Source organism: Rhopilema esculentum, chromosome 12 (genome assembly GCF_057945365.1).
Source record: "Rhopilema esculentum isolate cy_ngs chromosome 12, ASM5794536v1, whole genome shotgun sequence".
In the NCBI taxonomy this organism is placed as follows: Eukaryota; Metazoa; Cnidaria; class Scyphozoa; order Rhizostomeae; family Rhizostomatidae; genus Rhopilema; species Rhopilema esculentum.
The window spans coordinates 6255600-6282741 of NC_142826.1; the positions used below are offsets into that span (position 1 = coordinate 6255600).

A 27142-nucleotide genomic window follows, 5' to 3' on the forward strand; every position below is an offset into this window, starting at 1 on the left:
GAGTCTTAACCTGCTCCTTGTTGGATAGGATTACATCGGCGCATTTTTTGATCTTGTTAATTGTAAATTGTTCATAAATAAACTTATATACATTCAGAGGTGGCGCCAGAAATCTTCCAACAGAGGGGTTGGAGCATCCAACAGGAGGGCTAAATTGACTATAATATGCAGTTTTCGTACGTTATTTTGTCAAATTTGCTCCGACAATAACATTTTCTTCCAATCGAGGGACTGTAGTGCCCTAGCCCTCCCCTGGCGCCACCATTGTATACATTCTATTGCCCAGTTGCCCCCTATCTGCTATATTTGACCAGAAAGTACTTATTTCCACATTTTAAGGGCGTGTATGTTGAATGAAAGTTGTTCAGCATGAAACTGTCTTTAATAATATGTACATATAATGTGGTTTTAGCGACATCAAATTTGAACCTCTGCTGATCAGTGCGCCATATGGGCTTTGCCCAAATAAGGAATTCCAAATGTCCAATTGATGGGGCTTTTTTCTGGTTATTCCCAGTATCGAATGGTACCTATGTGCCAAATTACAGCTTTTTATTATTTTTGTCCGGGTAAAATCGTAATTCCACCACACTTGTTGGAGTGGGAAAAATATGAAGAATAAAACTTCAGTAGACAAGAGTTACTATAGCAACTTGTCTGGAAGCAAACACGAGGTCTTCCCCGGAACGAGGTCTGTAACAGGTTCAGTGGAAGATTTTAGATAATGGCGGTCGGTATTGTTGTTTATGGTTGGTTTTCTGTCTCCATGGTTTGAAACTCGCTTTCAAAGATGTCGTTATTTCAAGCTCGAGATTGGTGGTCAACCTATGCAGGGAATGATGAGGAATTTGACGCCGGGAACCTTTGCATTTCCAACATTGACAATAGTGTCCAAGCTTACGGTATGCATACACTTTTATTCTGATGCTGCTGAATTGACCAGACAAGTTAAACAAACAGGTCGCTGGCGTCTGCAATATTTGTAAGATTTATTGCATAGCATAGAAGGAAGTGGATTCATGTGAATGTATTTTTCTGTATGAAAAAACTCACTTAAGCAAAACAAAAACTGTGCACCATAATATAATATGAAAAAGTCGATTTTTCCGTGTGATGGCTGTGTTGAAATTTGGATTCATTCAGATTTATAATTCAATATTTTCAAGACATATCATTGTTTATGCGAATCGAAGAGATACATTTTTTCAAATTTGGTTAATCATCCCAGTCATTTGTTCAAGCTTTTAAATATGCGGCGTTCTTCTTTATATAACATTTAAATATATTACCTGTATTCATAATGGAAAAAATATGTCTGTTGCAAAGTAGGCTCGCAGCAGATATATCAAGGATGAAAACCATTTGTTTGGTTATTTGATTCACCATGCTTGCTACTGGATGTTGTACCAAAGGATTTCTGTTTGAACAACTAGGCTTGAATTGCAATTATGAATGATCACATTATTTTTTAGTTTTATGCATATACAAGTTAGCCATATATGTACTGAATAACTTTGATGCAAAGTTGGAGATCTCTGTATAGATTTGCATATTTTTGAATTTTAAAGTGCATCAAAAAAAACAAATTTTGATGTGTATCAAGGAAACTTCTGCTCCATGTTTGTGAATTTGATCAAGCTAAGAGGAATATGATTGGATTTTAAGGCAGTGAATATGCATTATCAAGTTTTTTAAGTTGATAATAGAACAATATCACTATCAACAAAATATGAAAAGAAGAATGTTTACTAGAAAGAATTGGAGGTGTGCCTAGTAGTGAACTTTGATAATTCTCAAAGGTCAGCTCATCAATTGACAAGCTATCCTAAACTCCACCCACTGTCAGAAGTGAATGTTTTCACAGATAAGATCCCAAAGAAAACTTATATTACCCCTTTTCAGTTCAGTAAATCATTACATGTTCTTTCTTGTTTCTCATTTGAATTACATTGATTGCTAATGGAAAAATACAGAGAGCATATGTTTTCAATGTTTTTTGTATGTGTAAAAATAGATGTGGACTGAATAGATTTAAACTCTGTGATCACTAAAAAAGGAAAACAAATTATTGAAACTGCATAATGAAGCTTAATATAGCAGGTGTATTTCACAAAACACAAGCTTGAACTTCACTTTTGAACTTTTTAACTATTTTATATCAATCAACTTAATGAAACTATATACATTTAAAAAGTGTTTGAAAAATGCAAACATTTAAAATATACTTAAACCTTTTTAGTTTGACTCTCCTTACTCAGAGTATAAAAAGTCAGAATCAGGGTTGAAATGATAAAGATTGAAAATATATACCCAGTTGTTGATTGAAATACAGCACATAACTGGTATAGAAACCCAATTAGTACCACATGCCTATAAAAACACCCCTTGAGTCTTAGGTTGAAAATAAACTCCTTCTGTCTACATAACAGGGACACTGTGAGTTGTTTGTAGATAGTTTTGATGTAATGCATGAACTGAAAACCAGGCTTTAGGTTCAGAGAGCTGGCCTCTCTTTTCACTCTTTAGTGAATGTTTGATGATGGGAAGGACTTGGTCATAGATCTGTGGCCTTAAAAATTGAGTCTGTGGCCCTTTCTCACACCTTAACTTATAGTAAGTTGATAAAGGAGTTGCTTCAGTTGGTGTCATCATTTTGTCATCAATTTTACATTTGTTAACAGCAAGTAAAGAGTATCTGTTTAAAAATCCAATTAATACAAAATTATGAGGCAAATCATGTCATGTTTTTTTTACAAAATGTAAAAGAAATTAATTTTCAAAATGATACTGTGAAATTCTTGCTGCCTGCTTGAGACACATTTATAGTAAGAATTTTGCAGTCTACAGGCCTGGCGGTTTAAGGCGAGTGATAGCTTGCGCTTGCCTCCATGCTCCCTTCTCAACCTGAGGCGAGCTATGAATTGCTCTCCTAAACAGAACATGAAGGGAGAATCACTCCCCTAAAATGGGTTAATTGGGTTATTTTTGTAACAGCAACTTCTCACGTCATTGCATTTTTTGCAATTAACTTTTTGCTTGTTGGGCGGTTTTTTTAATATAGGCATCAACTGCGATCTATTTGGAAAAGGATAGTTAAGCGCAAGGTACGTTTGTAGTGATTAGAACCTTTCAATCTTAGGAAAACAGGAATATTTTTGAAAGGAAAGTCGAAGAAATTGGTAGGAATTGTAGATTGGGGGATACAATAAAACAGCAGGTCCCTTCAAGCAATAGAAACAAGACTATCCCTCAAAGAGAACAGGGAACTCTGTCTTGCAGATCAAAAACGAAAACCAAAACATGGAATTCCACTATCCAGTTGCATTTACTGAAAAACCCAGATTGGGTGAAAACTATAACAGTGACAATTTTGCATTATTGGCAAAGCCTGATCATCGTTCCATCTAGCTATCTACTATATAAACATGACAGACCGCTTTTGTGTAGACAGAAGGAGTTTGTTTTCACCTTAGGACTCTGTTGGTAATATTTTCAATAGGAAAGCGGCACTGATTGGACAACCTCAATAGTAATGTGCTCGCGTTTCCTGACTGGCCTATTTCGATCCGAAACTAGGTATTTTAGGGTAGAGTTTTCCATATATGTTCTGACGTTTTATAGTCTGAAGAGTGCTAGACGTATAACTCAAGTTTGTTTCAAAATTTGTTTTTCAAAGACATTTTCAAATTCTGTGCAACAAAAAGATTGTTTGGCAAGATAATTGTTGTTTTTGTGTTGTGCCAGTACATGAAACTGAAAGAGTCTGTTCTTTTAAATACTTCAAGTAAAGGGGGTGCTTAAGTCACAGTTAAAGCAAATACAAATTGAAAGAAATAAAGCAGCATACTCCTGACTGAGGCTATTAAAGGCAACCGAGATGTACTAAAAGGGCTTAAGTCATCTGTCGATTGTCTTTAAAGTACATTCTATGTGTTACTGATTTAGCTTGCCTCAGCAAATGAGGGGAGCGATTCACAGCTCACCTTTAAAAATACAAACGGCCAGGCCTGAGTCTAGAAGATTACAGATAGTGAAAAGTGAAAACTTTTCTGCAACATTGGTTATGTCAAGGTTATTCATGCTGAGAAAGCCAGACTCTGGTTGATGATATTTGTAAATTTTCTAAACCATGATACCATGTAACAGATTACATTTGCCCTGAAAAATTTTCTACTTCTGAATACTTTGCATTCTCTATTTCCTTTTATTTGTTTAAAAATTTCAAGTTTGTCGAATTTGCCAACATTTAAAAGTTTCCCTTATTGACTAATTACAATAAAACATTCGCTCATAGATAAAATCATTGTTGGAAGTTTTCATGGGGTCCTGAGAATTTACTTTCCAAGATCAAATGGCTTTAAGCCAGAAGATCTCATGGTGGAAACACAAATGCAACAGCCAATTCTACAAGTTGCTGCAGGAAAATTTTTGTCGTAAGTTTTTTATATCTACCTGCTCTAGAGAAAAGTTTTCTTTTTTAAAGGGAATTCATTTCTGTATGTATATAATAATTTATTGGAAGAATCTATACAGTCTACTCTTGATAAGTGGAACCTCCAGGAAACCGAAAAAAAGTTCAATTTATCGAACGTCTTTCTTGTCTGATTTCTCTGGAGAACAGGGCATTTACAAATAGAGAAAAACATAGGGGGAAAGGAACAAAAGAAAAGGCTTTATAAGAGTTTATGTTCCATATGATGATTATTTTTAAAGCAATGTAGTTATGCAAAATAATCTTTTATACACGCTTGTTTTAGAGTTTGTGAAAGTTTGACACAAACTTGTTTTAGAGATTTCCCTCAACTGCTTCAAATATTTCAGCTTTCTTTTTTACTCAGTGTGAAACAGTATTTCAAGCAACACCATATTTCTTTGCTGTAGCTATACAGCTTTGGCCTGCATCAATTTCTTTTAAAGCCTTGTATTTGTTGACTATAGTTAAACAGGCAAGCCTTTATTTCGAAGACTGCACAGCTGCCATTTTTTAAATGTGACTGCTGATGTATTTTTTTTTGTTTTCATTACTTGATAGCAATCTAATGTTTGCAAGAATATTTGTATGCTCATAGTGAATATGTGAATAACTATTGCTCATGGGAGCAAAAAATGGTTCCACTTATCAAAAGTTCTACTTATCGAGGGTTCCACCTGTCCAAATAAAATAAGAGAGGTTTTTTAAGCAAATCAAAGGAACCGGAAAAATGGGTGCCACTAAATGAAAGTTCCACTAACCCAGGGTTCCACTTATCGAGAGCAGACTGTATATATCTAGGCTCTGGGTAGAAAATGTAAAGGATTCTTACACATTGATCAAATGGTTGATCACAGAAACTGAAAACACACTTTGTGCCTATATATTTTCTCAAATGTATGACATTTTATTTGATAGAAACAATACAAGTTTTCATAATGTTTTGACACATCAATTTAATTATGTCCATTATCAGCTCTAGAGGAGGCTCTGAAATGTTCTCTCTTAACCTGGATTAGTTTAGAAGCTTTGTTTTGATTAATTTATCTAATCTTTATAACCTGGTTTAGTAAGTACTTGTAGTTTCACATTAGTTATGCAAAGGGAAATAAAGTTTTGCACCAAAAGGAACTGTTCTGATTGCAACGGGCCTCTGATGAAGGGGGCCAGGGGGCCATGCCCCCATTTTTTGCAAAACAATAGAGCATTTTAAAAATTCTTTTGTTATGATTGTGAAAATATCCCTGCCCCCCGCACTTTCCAACCTGTGTTGGTGTCCATGTGCAATCTTTTATTTCTATTTTTAGTGGGTCAGAGAATCTTTATCTAGCTTTGTTGCACCCACGGAAGCTTGCAGTCTATTCTGTGACAGGTAATGAGTTTTTTGTTTTCAATACCTATTCTTTGTTTGGTAAAGTTTACATTTTGTAAATAAGAACTTCAAGAGAACTTCAAGCCAAAGTTTTACTTTGATCCACTTCCTGCAGCATGACTGCAAAAGCTATTATTGAAGAATTGCATTTTTCATAGAATCTGCTGTAACATCTACCAGTTTAGCACATTGATGAGCAGTTTAGATCTTTTGGCAAGTCCAATTTGATGCAAATGTCTAGGACTGAGACAAAAATGTCTTTTATTGTCATTTTTCTAGAGATGTCTTTGTCTTTGATTGTTATATCACAAGCACTGATGAAAAAATCATTATATCATGCCAAGGGTTAATTAAATTCTGAATCATACATCAGCCTTGTAAGTGTTTTCTTGTTATGTATCATTTCCCCATGGAAATGAAGAAGGTATTTTTGCATGAATTTAAGTAAGAAAAATAAAAAAGATTTCTGACTTGTATACGAAAACAAAACCAAAATTATTGGGAGGAAGTGTAATGCCAATGAACGATTTTTATTAATTTATGTTAACAGCTGTCACTGGCTCTGTGGAACATGGAAGCTATTACTCTGTAAAGCTGGCATATGAACATATTTTGGAAAGAACTTCCCATAGCATGACCCACGGGCCTTTTGGTGGAGTTAAAGGTGTGTAATTCATCTTGTAGAGTTCTCTGTCATGAGCAATATTTTGTAATATTGAAATAATCGTTAAGTGTTCGACTTTCTTCTAAATGATACGAAAGTGGCTGTGCTTGTATATAATTATGATTTCAATGGATTCGAGAATGAAGTAACAGCACTGAGCGTTGTGTTTTGAGAGATGAACAAATTATGAAAAACTTCCATTCTCATTCATACACATTTCAATATACCCATTTATATTTCAGAGATAATAACATTTTATATTGAAAATACATTGGCCATCTCATGAACTGATTTAGTTAACAATGTTTTGTTCGTTATATGATATTAAGATTAAGATTAAAACGGGGAGCTCGATGTTCTTAGGGCCATAGATTTTCATTATCATATCTTGAGTTTTGTTGTTAATAATGAGAGAGTGAGTAAACTGCAACTCATTACCCTGCAACTATTTAGTAAAGGTGAACCATGACAGTCGTTAACATGTTCAGTACACTCTTTATGGTTGGTTCGTACTGAAGTGTTTTTCATAGCTAGGGTTGCCATACCCTTCTCTGCACTTAATGCCAGATGACCCCTGACGCTCGAAATTTATTGTCTTTATCAAGCGAATTTTTTTTCTAGGAAAAGATTTTATTTGTGCCCATTCAATGGATGGTGTCCTGTCATTCTTTGAGCAAGAGACGTTTACTTTCAGCCGGTTTTTGCCTAACTTCCTTCTTCCTGGTCCCGTTGCCTACATTCCAACAACCGATTCATTTGTCATCTGTTCCTCATCTAGAAATGTAGAATGTTACAAGTAAGTGCCATACATGTTATTTATAATTTCCTTTTGTTTCGCTTTTATAATTTCCTTGAATTATTTCGCTTTTTCCAAATATCCAAATTATTTTTTCGCAAATATCCAAATAGCCATTTGTATGTTAGTGGACGTGATTATTACTAATCTATAAAAAGTGAAACGGTATTTAATCAATAGGGTAGAGAGAAAAAAGTTGTTATACTAAGAAATTATAGTTTTCCACAGAAATATTGGGCTTTGGGTAGAAAATGAGCTAGTCCAGAACCTATTATAATCAACATTTTGAGCCTTTATTTTATCATTCTAATCAATCTATTTTCTCTGCAAACATATTCACATACAGGTTGTAGTTAGTATTATGATTAGAGTAAACTTTTTCGAATAGCTAGTTGGCTATTAGAGTGAGGGTATTTTAATTTGATTATTTCCTTTACCAGATATCAAACGTTGGCTGTCTCATCTGACAAACTGACACCAAAGTCTCTATCTGGAAAGAAAGTTGCTGTGAGTTATTATTAATGTACTCAATTGTATTAGGTTATGTTTTAAATGAAGGTTATTGGTACATTGATCTCTAAATTATCAATGTTTATTATAAAAATCTGTAGTCCTCGAGAAAGAAGCACCTTCGTTTCCTCAAAACTTGTAATGTTTATTATCAAAATTAGCATTTTACGAATATAAACTTCATGAAATGGCCTATAGCTTCATTTCTTATTTCTAAATTGCAAAAAAGGTTGTTATTGATAAATTATTTCGATTTCTGTCCAATCAGAAGTTCCTGTTTCTCTTCAATCTAAAATACCAATAATTTTTATATCGTTGTATTTTTATAGAAGGCACTCGGACCTCGAATCCTTTCTTGTAATCTAATGTATCGTCTAAAGGGGTCCTTTCTTGAAGAAATTTCTTTTTATACATTTTCCTATATTTTTATTCATATGAAAGAAAATAAAGCTTGATTGTATGTAGTTTGAATTCTAGATTGATAACGAAGTCCATTTTAATTTGCTTGCAGCTGAAAAATTAGAATTTCTGCAGTTTTCAAATTTCAATAGCTTTAAAACTTTTTTATTTAGCCGGATTGGAGCACTAATATTGGAGAGAATGCGATAAGTATCAAATTTGTCGCTTTCACTGGATGCACTCCTTCAGTAATGGTACTCGGTATGCTCTTAAAATTGTTAATACTTACAATCTCATTCAATCAACTGTAAGGAAGGAGGGACTAACTGTAAGGTGCTCTTAAATTGAGCCATATAAATCAACAGGGCAACCAAAAAAATAAAAGTTGTAACCAAAAGTTATCATTCTCTTTGATAAACTACACCTTTCCCTCTATGAGTTTTAAAAGTCATTCTGAAAAAACCTTAAGACGAGTCTTACTATATAACCTAGAATAATTTCTACCATGTATCAATTGAAAGGAAAACGATGAAATTGTTTTCCTTGGTAAACAGTATTTTATAAGTACCCAAGCGCAATGCTCCGATCACTTGTCACACCAATATTGTTTTTAAATAAGGCATCTATTTTTAAATATTGTTGAAACTCATGGAGTCTATTCATCACATTGGAATCGTTCTCTTCTTCAGGCGAAAGATCGCTTTTCTCATTGCTTGAGAATGGAACTGTTCACTTTATAAAGAAGTTCGAATTTAACCCATCTTGCTTCTTGCCATACGGGACTTGTAAGTAACACAAAATTCATTTGTTGTCTAGATTGCCATTAGTACCCCATTTAAAAAACTCAAACTTAGTTCTTTAAGCACTAGTTAAACAGAAATAAAAACACGATGCAGATTGTCTGCATCCAATTAATATGAGAAATGAAATTTTGGGATCGTAAATTCAAGTAGTAGTTGATTCCGTTATAATATTCTTAATGTGTCTCGCTTACTTTATATGGTAATCCTTTTTGCGGTATATTGCCAGTTTATAAAAGTTTGTTCTAACCAGGGCTATAGAAGAGGGGAACTCAGTCTCCCTTTTACGTCTCAAAGGGGGGCTGCACCCCTCCTCATTTTCTGAAAAAATTCTAAAATATCATGGCTAATTTCCGCCCGGATCAAATCCTTGATTGAACCGACATTACTATTTGACATTTGCACTCATATGTGACCTCAATTGTCCCCTCATAACTGAAAACTCAATAAATGCTGGCAAAATTTTACTACTTCAAATTCTTTTATTTGAAAGATTTTTCTACCCAAGTAAACATCGGAAGATGATTGAACTCTAGTAGAATGAAAAGGTAAAGAAATTGATATTGAGGAGCCATGCAAAGGAAAACAATTGAAATATTCATATTGTATAGAATATAGAGAAAGCTCTATGGCCCCCATCTATATTTTTTGGCTCTACATTCGCTACTGGTTCTAACATCGGATATAGCTTCACTATATGTCTTACTTAACAGTTAAGGAAGGCAAGCTGAACACCATGATTGGCACTCACACAAATTCACTGCTGATTTACGAAGATGTATCTTTGGTATGGGCTGCCCAGCTTCCACATGTGCCAGTGAAAATCGAGGTCGCAAACTTCCAGTACGTTTAATCTTTGTTTTATGATATTTTGTCTTTGTATAAAATGCCTCTATTAATTTTTATGGCATCAAATTGTGAATAATTTTCTGAGCATTACCCTGAGAGGAGTCGAGTTATGTTTCAGTTGACAAAAGAGAATTATTATAGATCTAATTCATGATATGTTTCGAATTTCAAGAAACAGGTAATGAACCGTTGTCAGTCTTAACATTGCATGCAAGATTAAAAATCACATAGGTATTTTACTAGGCAAAGTTATAAGTCATTGAAAATGAAGTTTGGGAAATAGATGTCTCTTTATGTAGAAGTTACAGACAAGAATAGCATTATGCTATCAAACCAATACCATTTGTAAGATTGTTTGTTATCCAGGTTCAATCAGGTTTCCAGTTGTCTCTAGGGTTGTTGTTCTCCCAGAAACTCATATCCTTATATGTTTCTACTAGGGATCTGAAATCTGTTATCGTTTCTTTGGATGAGTATGGTCACCTACACTGCGCATATCTGGGAACTGATCCTTCCTTGTTTGTCGCCCCGCCTGTAGATGCAAGAGAAGTTAACTACGAGGTAAGCTGGCTTTTGTGCTTTTTGTCAATCACCTGCCAATCACTTATCCTCTGTCATTTATGCATCTTTTTTTTAATTTTTTTTAGCCTTAGAAATGGTCATAATTCGACCTGCAAATTATTTAACCCCACTTTTGCTTTTTGCTACTACAATTATGTTTACGAACGACTTGTGAATTCGATGTTATTCGTGGCATTTATTTTTCGATATCAATTAGTTTGGAATTTTGGGAAGGATTTTTCCAAAACACACGTTCAGTCGCTTTGGTGATCTATTTACTTTCCAGTCCTCTACACACAATTTATTGTCTTTTTTCAATATTTTGAATGATTACGGCGCTAAATTTTGCAAAGAGTACCTTTAAATTATTTCTCGAAGTAAATTAGTAGATGCAATGCTTTTTCAGTGCATTGTGAAATGAGTTCAAAGAACTTGGAGTTCAAAGTCATTAATTGTTGATGGTTCGATTCATTACCTTGTCGTTTATTGATCAATTTTTCATTCATTTACCTTGAGAAAAGAGTTTACTCCTTTAACTTTCTAACTCATCCATAAAATGCCAACACAAAACAAAGGGCATAAAGCTCCTTCAGAAAAAACATGCCATAGACATCAGAAGGTCAGTCATGAGGTTACGTTCATCGTCGAGAGCGAGTTGGGCCGTTGGTGCAACCTACCATAAATCTCTAACAAGTAGGGGTTACTAGAGGAAGTCGCATAATAACCCCAAAATCTGGTCGACAATTAGAAGGGAATGGACAGGAAAAGCCTCTTTTCCCAACTAATAGCCGAAGCACCTGTCCTACCTAATAGCATCAAAACGCTAAACAGCAAAAAAAATGCTTAAACGTGTGAGAGATTTTAACGATGCCGTAAAAGAAACTCAACACGCAAAGTTGTACTGAAAAGGCATTTCACATACAGAAACAAAGTGGGGGAGGGAGGGCTGGGAAAATAAACAGCCTATTTGTATTTAGGCGTCACCAAACAAGGTGAGACACACGCTATGCCAAAACCTTGAATACCCCTATATTAACCAAGGGAATGAAAACGCCACGAAACACACCTCTTACCCTAGTTTTACAGATCAAATCCTCAGGAGGCCGAAAGACTCCCCTCATTGCCCATAAACAAGCAGAGCAACTATAAGAAAAATGCGAGGAAGTGTGACTCAAGAGACTAAAAAGCCCCTCATGAAATTAACTCTGTTTAAATTTGATTTATTCATCATTTTGAGCTTTTATTAATTATCATTATGTAACCTACTTCTGGCATCAGTGGAGGGGAGGTATCACTGGCTTCTCTATAGTGTTGCATTGAAAAAAGCTCTGGCAGAACAGTTTTGTCATTATTTCATGCTTCGAGGTCTTGCTTTGGTAAAGATTATTTCTCCATTTGCATCTAGGAACTTGACAGAGAGATGAAAGTGTTACAGAGAGCCATCAAAGAGTCAACCTCTTGTAAGTGACAGCACTTTACATTTTGTTGCATTGTTCAAGTTGCTGTCCCAATGATATGCAGAAAACTATGATATTTTTCTATTAATTCGCAGAACAATCACTGGACAACTTTTGCTCCTCCTTTTATTCAGTCCTCTGTAGTTTCTACGTCTGTTATGGTTTTTTATCCAAGCACTTTTGTAATTGATAACCTGCTTTGCTGTGATATTGTACGTAAATAGTAGATAAAAACGGTACATTACTGTAACTTCTTCACCTTAAAGGCAACTTAAACATGTCTTAATCTAAAATAGTTCCAGATATGCACTCTATATTCAGAAAACATCTCCTGAAACTTAGTTCTCTTTGATTTATTCAGCTCAAAGTTTGGTGACAGAAAAGAAAGATGAACTCCTCGTCAATGCTGAAGTTCCAGATCATCTTGATGAAGTATCGGTAAGTGTCTTAATCTCAAAATAATAATTGTTGAATATATTGTATAAGAACTATATTGTATTTTGTAAAGCAAAAGCTTTTATTTGATATTGCATAAATTCCCAGCATCTCTACAGCTAGGCCTCTACTTATAAATAATGTCATTATTAATGTTGCTTCGTAAGAAATTAAGGCAACTGTTTAAAAAATTTCACTGAAAGCTAGCATGAGCATGAGATGCATAAACAAGTTGGTTTAATAGATATTAAGCAAAAGAGACCCTAGTACAGATCCTTGTGGTTACCATGACTTGAGCTAGCATGACGTAGTTTCATACCCCATGAGCTAGCATGACCTAGTTTTTTTATTAAAAATTTCGATATGTCTACACAGCATGCCAACGATGTGGAGAGGGAAGATGACGATGTCCCACCTTCAATTACTGTTAAGGTACACTTTACAAGCTTATAGAGGAACCTTTATATTTTCCAAATTGAGTTGTACAAAAGACACATTTTTAAAATTTCTATCATAAAAAAGTCTATGCTCAAGATGCTTTTCGTTGCCATGAAATTATTTATCAATATCCTTTGACAAAGAGAGCAATCAGGCTGTTAAATTTGCGGGAAAATGCATTGAATCACGTGATACAAATGCTTGTATAAGCAGCAAATTGATGAATGGACAGGCCACCTTTATATGTGTTTTAAGCGTTCAATACAAGTGATACATTGTAATACAAGTGATTTTAAAGAAAGACGCAATTTCCAGACAATCAAGCTTGAATTGACGGATGCGGCTAAGTCTGCGTTTTCACTGCTCCGTATTCATTCCATTCCGTTTTCCTTTCACTCTGTTTTCATTTCACCCCGTTTTTGTTGATAAAAAAACTGTCCGTTCACACTGATCAGTTTTAAAATAGATACGGTAAGTGTTCACACTGCTCCAACAAAAACGCTGTTGGTGGCCTTATTTTTGAACGGAGGCTTTCACGAATGCTCATCAAATTGGCAGCATTATGGATGAAATCAAATGAAATTGGGGAAATTTTTGTGACAGTTATCCGTCTGTTGTGAAGGAGTCTCAAGAATAATCTTGTGTTTGAAAGATTATATCAGCATGTTTTTATGTGTTTGTTGAAGGACATGTAATATCATCGATGTATCATTAATCATCAAAATATCTTTTCGTAGTAATATGAGTAGTTAAAAGCACATTTTGGTCTTATATCAATCAGTCTTACGTTTGCCACATTATTTACTGTGATAAACCTAGAGTCTTTTGGGTACTCCACAATAGTCAGTCGTCTCGAAAAGTTCGATGAATATGTTTTCAGCCTAAACCGTGCTCAGCATAAAGTTATCTAAAGATTTTTGCAAATCGTGCTTCCACAGAAAAAAAACTTACAAAAAAACTTAAAATTTACTTACAAAAAAATGTAATAACCGATTTATCTAAGAATAAGTGTGTCATAATTCTTTGCACTGATATTTACTTTAGAAGCCTGTACTGCACTGTTGAGATGGTTAATAGTTTCGCAGAAAAGATAATTTTTCATCAAAGTAACACAGGCGCTTTACGTTCTTATATTATCCTGTTGATATGAAATTATTTAAGCAAACAAATCCCGTTTTTTAGGCAGGTTTTTACCGTGTTCTACTCAAGAAAATTGACTAAACTTTATAAACCCGCATATAAACCCAGTTTTTTGTTTGCTCTGATGCGGTTTTTATAAATTTCCATTCAAATTTTTCAACCTTTCTTTTAGGTTTTATATTGACTTTACTTTTTGTGTTTATTACAGATAACTCTTACGTCGATGTCAGATACGCCAATAGAAAATATTATATTAACCTGCACCTCACCCTTTCCCATTGAATGCAGTAAAAGATTTATCGACGTTCCGATTGTCGGTAAGTGGAAAAACTCCTCTTTTTTGTTAAAAGATAATCGCCCAGTTCTAAATCGCGATTCATCAGCCTGTGAGCCAACCCTATGTTGCTATGTCCTGCTTGTAAAACCGAAGCTTTACAAATAGAACTGTCAAGTCACTGCGTTAAAAATGCAAGGAATAGCAAAAGTTATGAATTGCAATACCTATTTTTCTATTTTCTATCTGAAAAGATGCAGCAGTTTGAAACGTCGCATAAATATATGTGAAAAAAATATATAAAATGTTCGAGAAGTCGATCACCCATTCCTTTTCCTCTGTTATATGCACCTGGCGTATACTATTCTCATTTATGTTCTGCTATTGTATACGTGACATCTATGATCTAACTTTGAAATTTTGCAGAATGAAATTACAGTTTTCTTCTCCGTTGCGTTTTCAGTCGTCAGTTGTCCGTGTTTGTCATTTTCCGTACCTCTCCGACGTAGTAACGGGGGAGGAGGTGGAAAGAGGGAGAGATCTAATCAGAATTTTTGTTAAAATCCCAAGGAAGGCCCATTCAGTATTTGAAAGTAATACCTCTGTATTAAAATGAACTCTCGGCCACCATCGACAGCATAACCGCCCCAAACTGCTTCAGCAACCATTTTGCTGCGACCTTCTTTCCGATTTTAAAGCTTGACAGTAAAACATTTTTCCCTTAACAGGAGATCGTTCACAAAGCCTCGACTACTATATTTCGTTTTATACAACTGGAGGATCAATACCATCTACACTGACAGCCACTGTCTGTGCAACGTATTTCAACCAATCAGGTAGGAAGCTAATCGTCTACCGGGAATAATCCACTTCGCTTCTGCTTGATAGATTTTTTTGTTAATGGAAAACGAACTGCTCGGTCGTGTTCACGTGATCAGCTCTTCGTTGCTACATGTTCTTTAGCTTATGATAAATAACAGAGTTTTGTACATGAGAAAATTGTGTTTATTAAGCAATATTCCGATATGCAATAATGTTTTTTGTCCTTTATTAGAGTCACCAAGAATCGTGCAGTGCAGCTTTGATTTGCCACTTTCACTGATCTGCCAAGGATGTGCACCCGTAAAACAAGCTCAACATAAGGTATACTGTCATTTTTTGGTTTTGTTGAATCAAAATAAGATTTCTTTTCCATAGCGACAAATTGATTTTGACACATTAAAAACAGTTTTGCTATGTCTATTTGACAAGGGCAAGGGACACTTGAAAGCCGCATATAAAATTCTTAAGTGATGAATACTAAACATTTTGCTTCTATATGCTTCTAAAGTTAGTATATCACAAGCTCGTTTTCCTTTCACATCTATCGATTAAACAGATAGTAGTTCCCATAGAGATTGAAAAATCACAATAACTTTCAGTACATTAAAGATCTAATAATCAAGGGTTTGGGGAACTTCTCTGAATTTTGAAGTGAGACCAATAAATTGCATAACGGATTGTTGGGTGTTTAATTAAATTACTGACATGATAAATATAGTAACTCCTAGTTAACAAGAGATTTTTTGCAAGGCAAGACAAGACATTCCTGCGAATTTTATGCCAGTTGTCACGATGTGATCAAAAATTAATATGAATAAATACCGACTTTGTATATTTGAATTTTAAATGTTATTGCGGCGTTCTCAGCATAACTCTCCATCAGATAAAGAAAATTTTGGAGGGATAAAAGAGAATAGAGGTGTAGCATCGAAAGATCAACTATATGGAATGCAGTAGGAATACGATGTAGAACATAAGACTAGGTGGAAACATGCGAGGGCTTAGAAAGCATATGGATAAGACAAGATAGTAAAATATAAATTAATAATAAAAGCTGGATTAGGAAAAATAAGAAAATTGTTTGTTAACTCCATTAGGAATAAGAGTAAAAAATTTAAAATTTACACGTTTTTCGAGAATTTTTCGTTGAGTGTTGTTATTATTAATGTTGGCAAGTGTGTAGTTACCTTTTTTAAAATGAATAGAGACTGTGCCATCCGGGACAATTTTTCTGGATTCCTGAAGATGGCCCGGATGTGGTGCCTTAATACAATCAACAAATGCCGTTTTGCTTTGATGAATACACGTCTCTTTACCAAACCTCTAACTATTGAATTGTAAGCTTTGATTGCGAATTGCCCATCGTTAAGAACTCTCATGGGTTTTGTATTTCCTGGATCATTTTTTTGGTTTCTCTGTTATATAGCTGTTAGAAAACTAGTGATGATAGAAAGTTACTTAACTGTTTAGGTATAATCTTTTTTCAAGGATTTCAATGTTTAAGGTCAGGTCGCTTTAGGGGATGTTGTCTTGCGTATGTATGTATTTGTAAATTACCTTTTTGAATATTTCTGAAAACTTCAATTTATCAGGAAGCCTCTTAAAATTGTTTTTAGTTGACAATCGATACCAATAAAGACCCAGTAAACCTTTCGGAGCTTTTTCCAGGTAAGCTATTACTTTTATCAACTTTAGAAGTGCTATTCTTCATGAGACAGAATAAAGATCATGTTTGGGAAAAGGCTGAACTTGAGCAGCCTATTCTGGTTAGGTTGGAGACATCTTTTAAACTATACTTTCTCCTATATATAAATTGTATTAATGCCATTTTAAAATTCGCTTCAGTGGAGATGACCCTAGATGACGATGCTTGTGATCGCAGTGATATTTGTTAGTGTATTTATCATTTGGTGAATGCCTTTATTGTTTGCTGGTGTCGATGAAGAAGCCCACCATTGCTTTATAGTTTATGACTGTTTGTTATTGAATTTGCAGAAATGTTCAATGACAGTGTTATTCCTGTTGCTGCTCTGGGGTTCCAATACTATAAAGGTCCAGTTGTTACTCTTCTTTCTTCTAAATCATCAAGTAAGTGCATTCTGATTTTTTCTTTAAATTTTGAAAATTGTTCATTTCTTCTATCAAATATATTCTATTGATTGCACGAGCTAAACATTTTTGTCGAATGGAGCTGCCATCTTACTTCAGTTAATTTTTAACTAAGGTGGTTAATCTTTGTTCAAACTCCTTTCAACAGAAGAAACCTGACTTACGTTTCCTCAGAATTTAAAAGAGTACTAGGGGTGCTTTTAGAAAAAGGAATACTTTCATTGTATACTGAAAGCACGTCCTTAGTGAGCTTTTCCTTGGTGTATGAAACGCTGGAAAATGTCTAAAAGTTATAATGAAATTCATATCCAGTTGCAATGAAAAAACTTGAAAGGCTTCTTGTATTGTCCAGTGGTGCTCACTAGTCCCTACATAGTTGAAGGGTCAAGTTCAGAAACAAACTCTGATGTTATTGATAAATTTCAATAATAGTGAAATGATTTTTCTGTGTCATTTTGAAATCCTTTTGTATGGAAGGTTTTATCTATGAGAGTCCGATTTAGAGACGGGGGCGTCTACAACACTTCTGGATGACAGCCGGCACCGCCTAATTTTCTGAGCTCGTCAGAAATATTAATGAAGCTAACTTATCATTTGTATGCCACCCTATCAGAATTAATAGCCAACTTTTAACATATTGATGTTCTGTTTTTTTAAACTCTACGCAGAATCGAGATTTAAGATTTTGTGTACCTGTCAACGTTCAGTTCAGTTGGTAGGATATTGTTAAAAAGCATTTGACATTTCGTTACGCAGACACTGTATCAAGCATGAAATCAGAACATGTTTGTTTCAGATCGCTACCGATTGCAGTGTGATTTATTTGAAGGCCTATGGCCCATTGTAAATGAACACGTCAAGCGGCTGAAAGCATTTTACTCCAAGAGAAAGGTATTCAAATTAACCAATCAACACTAATGAGTTAAAATATTGTCGATGATCTTCTCTATTCTCCTTTTTCTACTGCATCTTGATTCAGCTGTTCACTATTAAAGCGTTCTGTAAAAGGTTTTGAATACCCTACTCTCCTTCCTGTAACTCTGTTAAACTAGGAATGTAAATCGCCTTGCTGTTTTGAGTCTCATAGTTGAGTCCATGCTGTTTTAGACTAGTAACTCCTGCAGTTATTCTCTGAGCTCATAAAATACTGTTTGATTACATTGAGGTAAAACGTCTAGTTGCTAACAAATTGGGTTAAAATAAATGTATGTCTTTGATTTGATATGATAACAATGTATTTAGTAACCCCAATGTGCCCTTTTCGATTTTTTGATATATTTACTTTGTTCTTTGAACGCCTATCGTGTTTTGAATTGGCTTTGGTTTTAATTTTACGATAGAAGATTTCCTTCAGCTTATCTTCACCGTACGAAGATTTTTTTGCATGACTGTAGAATGTTTTGGTACTGTTTTGTACTCAAAACTGTGCAATGTCTGCCTAATCATATCGGTTCATATCCATTTGTCTTTTTATTCATCATATCATTTTGGCTACCTTAATCGATTTTGATTTTCAATGCGTGGATCAGTTCCTTTTTTGTATAATATATTCTATTTTTGTCTTGGTATTATTTCAGGAGGGGTCATCATTCAAGGCGTCATTTACAGGTCCCCTTCCTCTCAACGAATATTTCGAACTCATTGATGCCCACTTCGAGGTAAAATGTCATGTGATTTGTTATTTGGTTTGTTACTCCTACACCAAAAAGGGTTGTTTTCAGCTTCTGTGCACTGATTTACGAAACTTCACCTCATTACATTATATCGTGTTGTATCCTTCACGTCTCCTTTTTCCAAAGTTTAACGTACATTATTGCGCGTCGCATATTTCTAGGCAAATTTCTACTACCTTTCACATGATATTTGCATTTGTTCTGAAAGTTCTTTGTTTGCTTGGCCTTCGAGTTATTGAATTACAGTCCGCCATAACTTTACTTGACCACTTTCTTCCTAGCAAAGACAAAGCAGGCTTAAGTTCAAGGAACTTCTTGCCCAACGTGCGCATCAATTCCGAGTCATTCAGCGTCGATTACTAACGAGGTTCAAAGACAAAACACCAGCTCCACTAGCCAACCTCGATGTACTTCTGGAAGGAACTTATAGACAAGTATGAAAATTCACTATAAACCTGTAAAAAACTATACTGAGACCTTTGCTATATTCATATTTTGCTTAAACAGGTAACTAGTACTAGATTTCTTGATGTCTAAATGTCTCAAAGTTTTGATAATCATCGTTAAATCTTATTCTTCCTTTCGTGTATTTCGGTGTTTAAATAAAGGCTCACTGGATGCACTGATAATGCCTCTTCGCTACAAGGAAAGTATCGTGAAATTTTGGCATCACAAATCTCTTTGCTGCAACGTAGTTCAATTCATCACCGCCAGTCAATTGTTTCTTTATTTTTTCCCCATTTTGGAAATACCTTGTCAAGAGTCGGAATTTCAAGCTTTGTTCTCTTTACTCCTAGCTTTTAGCCCTCGGCGAGGCAGCAGAAGACTCCCAGCGTCAATGCATGCTTTATGGAAATGCGCTGTGCTGTGGAACCAAATTGGTGAATCTTTTGATAAAGTAAGTCTGTTAAATATATATTCATCGTTGTAGCAAGAGTAACGATCTTTCTTTGATTTTATTCAAGAATATACTTGTTATTATTGCAAAAGATTTTTTTAGGCATGCCATCATCTTCCTTTCTGATTATATCCTTTTGTTGTTTGAAAGTATCTTGTAAATCAACTTTACTTCACGTCAGCTATAAAAATCGTGAATAACTACATGGCGTCTGTTTCAAATACTTTTTACCGTAACAGTTCAATGCATTCCTATAGGGTGGCTTTTCAATGCATTCTCATATATTTTTTTTGAAAGGAATACACCAGGCTTTCATAATAATATCTAGAGTTGTCACTTAAATGCAGGCTACTCAGTGTAAGATTTTAACGTCCGGTATATTCTTTGCACTTTCCCTCTCCTATTAATCGTAATAATATCGTGGAATAACGTCGTGTACTATAGAAGTTTTTATCAATTCTGATGTTTTTACTGTTTGTCACCGATCAGATATTGGACTGGCATGAATGATAAGCAGTTTGAAGTTCTGCAGTCCTGCTTATCGCCGGTTGTCTCAGACTCTGATGAGCAGGTAAAGTTATTTTCTTGATTTTTGTCTTATTGTCATGTAAAGACCGTTCTCTGATGCTCAATGGGAATTCTCAAAAGTTTCTTTTTACTGACAGCAGTATATTTGAAAACAGAAAATGCTATGCAATATTCAAGTTCTAGAACAATATTATTTTTATTGACAAATAATTTCGAAATGAAATGTACTATGTAAACATGAAATAAGTATATCAAAGATTAAAAGATAAAAACATTTTTTGTACCTATGAATATGGAACATATTGAGATCTTAGGTTTGAATTTTTAAAGACTCAAGTTTTATTGATAACCAGTGAATATTCTTGAAGCTGTGGGCCTTTCGTAAAATATATTTCTATCATTTTGTTTTTCAGTTCTTTCTTTTTTGCAGTGCAATATATTTTTGAAACTACTTTTTTAGATCTCATAATATAATTTTTCTAAGATTTCGTAAAGCATCTAATTACTTTATCTTCAAGGACGTTTGAATTTATGTAGATGTAGTTCAGGCATAGCTTAGGTATATAGGCCTTAATTTTTCGTTCTCCATTCATGCAAAGGGTTGGGAAGAAATAACAGATGCAGCCATTACACATTTGCTGAGAACCTGCTTGGCAAAATCATCTAAAGATCAAAACAGTAAGTGACCAGTGATAGTTAACTCTATAACTTTATTAACTATTAACTATATCTTTATATATTACAGCTAAAAATCGATTTTTTTAATCGATCACATGACCTTTTTTCCAAGACCTGCTCAGAAAGCTGCACCTTTCTCTTGTTCTTAACTGTTTCATATTGCTCTTTTTTGTATTGTATAAGCTTGTGTTTTTATTGCTCGTTTGTTGTTTGCTACAGTTGAGATTTATATATATGCCCCCTTTGTCGCATCACCTTGCATGTAGTTAAATGTCGTAAATGTGTCAACACTTTAATTTTGTTGCAAATATTTTGCTCTCTTCTTGCATTAAATTGTGTCATAAATAAATTAACCTTGTTATAAAAATAGGACCTATCTTTTATTTTCTGCAGCACTTTAATTCATACAGAATTTTCCAAAATAACTTTGAAAGCGTTTTGTACAAAATATCAGAGCTATTTCTAGCCAGAATTTCGATGAAAAATCGGCATTTGTGAAACATCTGTTTTAAATTAGAATTTCATTTAAAGGTGTTTGCGATTGTATTGAGCGCCCATACTTCATAAGGCGTTCTTTTTTGTATAATTTATTCCATTAATTACAATTTAATCTTTTTGGAAACTCTTTTTTCAAGGGAACATCATCATCTTTTGTTGGTAACTAAAAGTTTAGGCAATCGTCCTAAGGTCATTTAAGGTATATTTCTGTTCATTTGGAGGCTGTATATTAGAAACAGCCTAACGAGAGAAATTCTGTTTAATTGTAACAATTAGACATGAGCATCCAAAAATCAGCAGTTTTTGTAGAGAGTGGGAATTTATTGCCTCCATATAGAGCACTTTGTGTTTGTCTTTGCAGCTACCATACAGGCCTTGGCAATGCCAAAAGATACAGCCAAACTCAAGAAACACATTGCTTTGTTGACTGAACGGCTGAACAAAGGGGCCAAGCTTGATTTGAGTGGACAGATGCAAAATGACATTGGGTTTAGAACAGAAAACAAGAAACAACTGGAGACACTCAATGAATCACAAGAGGAAAGCGAAGACACGACAGGTTTGTTTGTTTTGTCAGCCCTGCATCTTCGGATCAAAAGTTTGGAAGACAGTCCTGCTCTTTTCGTGAATAAATTTACTTAGTGTAACAAAATTTTTTAATTGAAATGTTTTTGTCAGAAATTTCTATCTATTGATAGTTCATAAGCTCCCTTCCTTTCGATTTTATACACACTTTTAATAAAAGTGTATGGTCTATAAGAATATTAAGACTGAAAATCGCTGAAATTTAAGAATAATATAAGAATAATCAAAGATTCAAGCTTGATCAAGAATCTTTTGTTTACTGGAGTTTTTTGGAAAGCAAAAAGAAATGCGAGTTTCAAGCTATATGTCCTAAAAAAAAACGTATCCGGCTTTGGATTTTTCGACATTATATGGGACTTGGTGACACCTTGTGCCGCTTAAGAATAATTTAGAAATAATCTTAGACTCAAGATAAAAAAATTAAAAATATTGAGGCTCAGCAAGAACTTAGGTATTTTTTAAAAAAAGTGTGTAAATGTCCCGTAGGTTTGATTGTATTTTTAACAGGTTTTATTTTTGATTTTATTTTTCATGTTCTTAAACATAAATCTGTAAATGGTGTTTAAATGTAACTGTAGAATATAAATGTATTTTATTTTTGATTTTATTTTATCAAAGCTGACGCTTTCGATGATTTTGCTTTATGCCGTTTCATTGGGCTGTTGGTAGCCATCTCTATTTTTCATTATAATAATGTAATAATGTTTGTAATAATCTCGTATAATTTAATGATTTCTCATAAAACTCTTTGTTTTAGACGGAGTGCCGCAGGAGGTTACAGTAAGCTCGACGTCAGCTTTGAGACCTGAGAAGACCTTGGAGCCACTAAAGGAACCTACGAAAAGAGACAAGCTTCCAAAACTGAAAAACAAACTAGATAAGCGCGTTTTGATTAATGAGAACTCAGATTTGGCTGCAATGATAGCTAAAACTGCTGCAAGTGTTGACGATGCGAACGCACAAGTAAATGGGGAATGAGATTTGTAAATAATTGCTAACTTGAAGTTAAGTTCATTCCATTGTGGGAGGTATAGGGGAAGTTTTACTGTACAGCACCCTTATTATCTCTAATTATTATTGGTATTTGGTTAAGTTAATTGGTATTTTTCATGTTCTAAAACACAGATCTGTAAATGATAGTGAAATATTACTGTAGAAACAAGATTTATTCCTCCTTTACAAATAATGCGCAGAAACAATAAAATGTGCCGTGTAATACCTGAGAGACGCAGAGATATAATAGAATACATTTCTCTAGAGACTTAAATGTTTACAAAAGTTGTTATTTATCATTGTTCCTCTGATGCAAGTATTGTGATTTAAAGCAAATGCATATTCCCTAGTGCTCCAATCTTAGCGAATGTCTCCCGGCACTGGATCGTAGATTCCTTTTGTTCATGCAAAAATTCCGGTCAGTTGGTGCTAATGCAAGGGCCTAATCGACGATTTCCTGGGTTTTGCAGCCTTTTCTTTGCCTCAAGACTTCTGAACGACGCTGGTAAGTACGCATTGTGTTTCCATGTAATTTATATCTTTGTAATCTTAAGATCCATGTAATTTATGTCTACTTGTTGATCGTAGATCATCTGTCTAAAATATCTATAAGTAACAGCAGAGTAAAATTTTGCTCTCAATAAACAACGTCGAAGATCTTCGTACTGTAAGACAAGCTTTTGTTCTGGTAAACTTTGCTCCACCAATTTTAAAAGGAAGCAAAACCCTTGCATCCTTATTGCTAGCAAACTTTTAGCAGTGATTGAGGTTGACCTTCTTGTTTGTGATATTATTCTATTGATTTGTCTGAAGTTCATTTTACATAGCAGGTAAGAGAAGAGAGAAACTAGTACCTTTTGTAAACATCTTAAAATTTAAAAAAACAAGATCATTGCAGATTATGAAAACAAGCAATTCGTTCTCATACTTACATATATAAAAGTTGTTAGCGTTAATTAACAGAATAAATAGGCATTAATTAAATATATGACAATTTACAAAGTTGTATATAACGGTAGCATTCGTATGAAGTCTAACACGGCAAGACTATAAAAATACTCAACGGCAAATATAAAAATATGTTTCGCTATGAATGGTGACTAAATCAATTGAATTGAGAACGAACAGGGGGAAAATGAATTGTGAATTTCATATCACTATGTAACGTACCAGGGAAGCTTTTAATACAACATATGGAGTAGGGTGATTGAAGGGGATGGCGGGAGGGTGTGATTTGTTTGTATTGATATATAGACAGTAAAATTATTCCTCCAGATCATGCATTTTTAGATTGTCTTGTCAAGTTCTGGAAGGGTTTCCTATAGCAGGACGGCGTTAAGGGTCCATGTCATTCAAAAGGATGGTATACAATTACAAGAATGTGTCCAATGTGACCCTCTCTTCATATTTACATGAAAAAGATTTTAAAGAAACTATCATTCAAGACTGCACACCACGTTTAATAAAACCTAGTAAAATTCAGTTAAAGCTGACGAAAAGAAATCGATATAGATAAAATGTAAAGCATTTTATGATTTGGGCGTTATTTCAAAAACTTTTATAAACACAGATTTAATATTAGTCAACATAAACCATTCATCTCTATTACGATTTCCATTCTAGAAACAAAGAATAGCGGGCATTCTGAACGAAACAAAATTTGCAACCAGGTACGTGGGAATCTTCTACGTAGATCTTAGACTATTTATAATGCTAAATGAAGGGTTGTAGCGGGTTTTTTTTTGGGGGGGGGGGGGGTGGTTTGGAGTGAGAGCAAAACCCTTCCTGAGAACCTATGGAGTATAGTTAGCATTTCTAAAATATCCTGTGAATTCTTGTACTTATGCTACGGTTCAATCACTTGAGATTTTTCCATTATTGAGCTCTATCCACTCTATCAGCTGCTGGCATATTTCATCTGTTGAAACATCTTTATGTACGTGCGTTGGGCCTAGCTAGCATATGTGAACTGAAAAGCACCTTTTAGTTAGGTATTACTTCAAGCGTAGTTTGGAAATGGTGCCCTAATAGTCTGAAAATTTCGTGGCGCAGTTTTGCATGCGTGTTCTCCGCTTGTTAACTATGTTATGGATCAGCAGAAAGCTCGGGTTTTAACTCTGTCGCCCAAAACGAGGATTCTTTTCCTGCCGGACGTGCAGTTGTCTACATTTGTGATACTTTGACCTAGAAGCTTTTCTAAAACCGCAAACATTATCCCGTGTTATCCGGCCTTTAACTATGGAAATGCTCATGAGGCTATTAGAAAGACACACTGTTGTGACCAACATATTCAATAGAAGTTTAACCGTAGATCTTATGGCCTTCTTCATTCATTCAATCATAGAGAGGTAAAGCAAATAATTAAATAGGCGTAATATCGTGCTTCACCGTTACGAGACTGAATAGGTATGGCCTACTATGATGATCATGTACACTTTTAGCTTAGCAGAAAACATTTTGTACAACCAAAAACACACATTATTCTAGTCTTGCAATTGCCCTCCAACACTCGAACACAGCAATGTTATTTGAAACACAAATCATACAGACAATTGAAAACAAATTGATGACATTAAAATATTTGTGGGTATAATGGTAATGCCTCTGCAGCATCAGTAGAAACTGGATGAATTAAGGAGTTACATTGTCCTTTCATGCTTCTTAAAAGCAAGGAAGTGGAAACTTTTTAAGGTTTTCTATATAAGTGTTTGTTGAAAAGACGTAACAATTATAAACGGGCAAAACGTTTCCTAGGGCTGGTTTATATGAGCAAATATATCCCACTTCTCAGCCCACAATCTGGCAAGTGCGAAGATATAAACAGGCCCTTAGCCATCTACGTTTTTTGAGAGGTTTCTGTTACTAATGATTTAAAACCATACAGTTTTTTGAACATTCAATAATTAAGATTAATTAACAATTGTAACTTTGAATCGTTTCAAACCTCAGTATAAACGTGCATATAATGTCAATTGAAAAATGGATTATTCTCCTTAACTATACCACGAAGCTCTGCCTCTTTGCCATCATGTCTTATTCATATTGCAAAAACCAGTCATTGGTCCCGATATGGAAGACCCTGTCATTATGCCACAAAGTCTTTAGCCGACATTATCTTGCCATTTGCTGCTGCTTTTTCAGTGTTTCGTGTGGATATTAAGTTGCAAGCATCTAACCAGAGATGCACCCGTGTGGATATTACAGTTTTAAATGTAATAATAACTAATTTCATGAAACATATATGATATGCGTGCCAGAGAAGTTCGATATTAATTTCCATACATACGGTTATTTCCTTGGACATTCCCTCGGAAGAACGCATCGGTTCCGATGCCACACGTAACCCGCATTGCAGTGGCATCCTTGCACGCAGGGTTTGTTGCATTTAGTTCTTTTCCGGTAAGTTTTGCACGTCGGCTTACAACCTGGCCCGCAGTAACTAAATCTACTTCCGCCTCCACACCGCGCATCTATTGAAAATACAAAATAATCAATTATTACTATGCTTTGAAAGCTATAACTAACTTATAAATGCATCCTATTTTACAAATTTCAATCTGTGCAAAATTTTTATTCAAAGCTGTGAAAACAGATTGCACGATATTTGGAATGACTCAATGAGCTCTTCTCGATTAGAAAACAGAGTTTACGACACTATTTCTTAAACCTGAGTATAATATTTATGTAAATATTGGCAAAGACAACCAAATAAGAGGTGCAATGACGTATTTTTGAAAAACTGTCAATGTATCATCTAGATAGTGAAATTGCTACTTTGTTTCGCTTGGATGTTTTCTACAATACGGTACACTTCTATTAAGCATAGAAAAATCTTGAATCATTGTCAGGGAAAAAGTGCAGGGACACTGCCAGATACAATGCTGCCCTACCAGATCTATGTGTGAAGAACGGAGCTTTTAAGAAAAGATCTGACGAAAAATGTCATTTTAAGCATTACAAATGTTTTAAATTCAGTAATGGCGGACCTGACATAAACTATTTCAATGATTTACCTTAGACAAATGAAAATTCGTCTGTTGGTTCGACAGATTGTTATAGTGTCACTTCGCGTAACGGCAGAACAGGTAGAGAGGAAATGATTTACTATTGTGAAATGTGATTCTTATATATATACGGTTAGAATTCTTGGCAAAAAAGGAAACATATCTTCTTGTAAACATTAATGGTAATC

The 27142-nt window shown here is 34.6% G+C and overlaps 2 protein-coding genes across 3 annotated transcripts in view; one reads left to right on the forward strand and one right to left on the reverse strand.

The window, feature by feature from the left end:
- The first annotated feature begins 678 nt into the window (after window positions 1-678).
- On the forward strand, window positions 679-23455 carry LOC135681410 (protein PTHB1). Its single transcript, XM_089111891.1, has 26 exons — window positions 679-902; window positions 4295-4433; window positions 5779-5843; window positions 6394-6507; window positions 7129-7303; window positions 7744-7810; window positions 8386-8473; window positions 8902-8997; window positions 9726-9855; window positions 10302-10422; window positions 11828-11882; window positions 12241-12317; window positions 12690-12746; window positions 14101-14209; window positions 14895-15002; window positions 15221-15309; window positions 16605-16656; window positions 16984-17076; window positions 17894-17988; window positions 18675-18755; window positions 19052-19204; window positions 19568-19668; window positions 20158-20239; window positions 20796-20874; window positions 21734-21931; window positions 22715-23455. The coding sequence occupies exons 1-26, from the start codon at window positions 791-793 to the stop codon at window positions 22933-22935; spliced, it is 2757 nt and encodes a 918-aa protein (XP_088968017.1). The 5' UTR covers window positions 679-790; the 3' UTR covers window positions 22936-23455.
- A 348-nt stretch (window positions 23456-23803) lies between these two features.
- Window positions 23804-27142, reverse strand: part of LOC135681412 (BMP-binding endothelial regulator protein) — a 64544-nt gene continuing 61205 nt past the window's right edge. For both annotated transcript variants that reach the window (XM_065195874.2, XM_065195875.2), the window contains one exon: window positions 23804-26420. In XM_065195874.2, coding sequence (XP_065051946.2) covers window positions 26239-26420 — 182 coding nt within the window. In that variant the 3' untranslated portion in view covers window positions 23804-26238. The remainder of the gene's footprint in view (window positions 26421-27142) is intronic.

What these genes read in the sequence shown, in the direction of transcription:
- LOC135681410 (XM_089111891.1), top strand. Translation starts at nt 791, where the DNA reads ATGTCGTTATTTCAAGCTCGAGATTGGTGGTCAACCTATGCAGGGAAT. An exon ending in GCCTTTTGGTGGAGTTAAAG is followed by an intron (nt 6,508 to 7,128) that starts GTGTGTAATTCA and finishes TTTTTTTTCTAG; the next exon opens with GAAAAGATTTTATTTGTGCC. An exon ending in ATCATCTTGATGAAGTATCG is followed by an intron (nt 12,318 to 12,689) that starts GTAAGTGTCTTA and finishes ATGTCTACACAG; the next exon opens with CATGCCAACGATGTGGAGAG.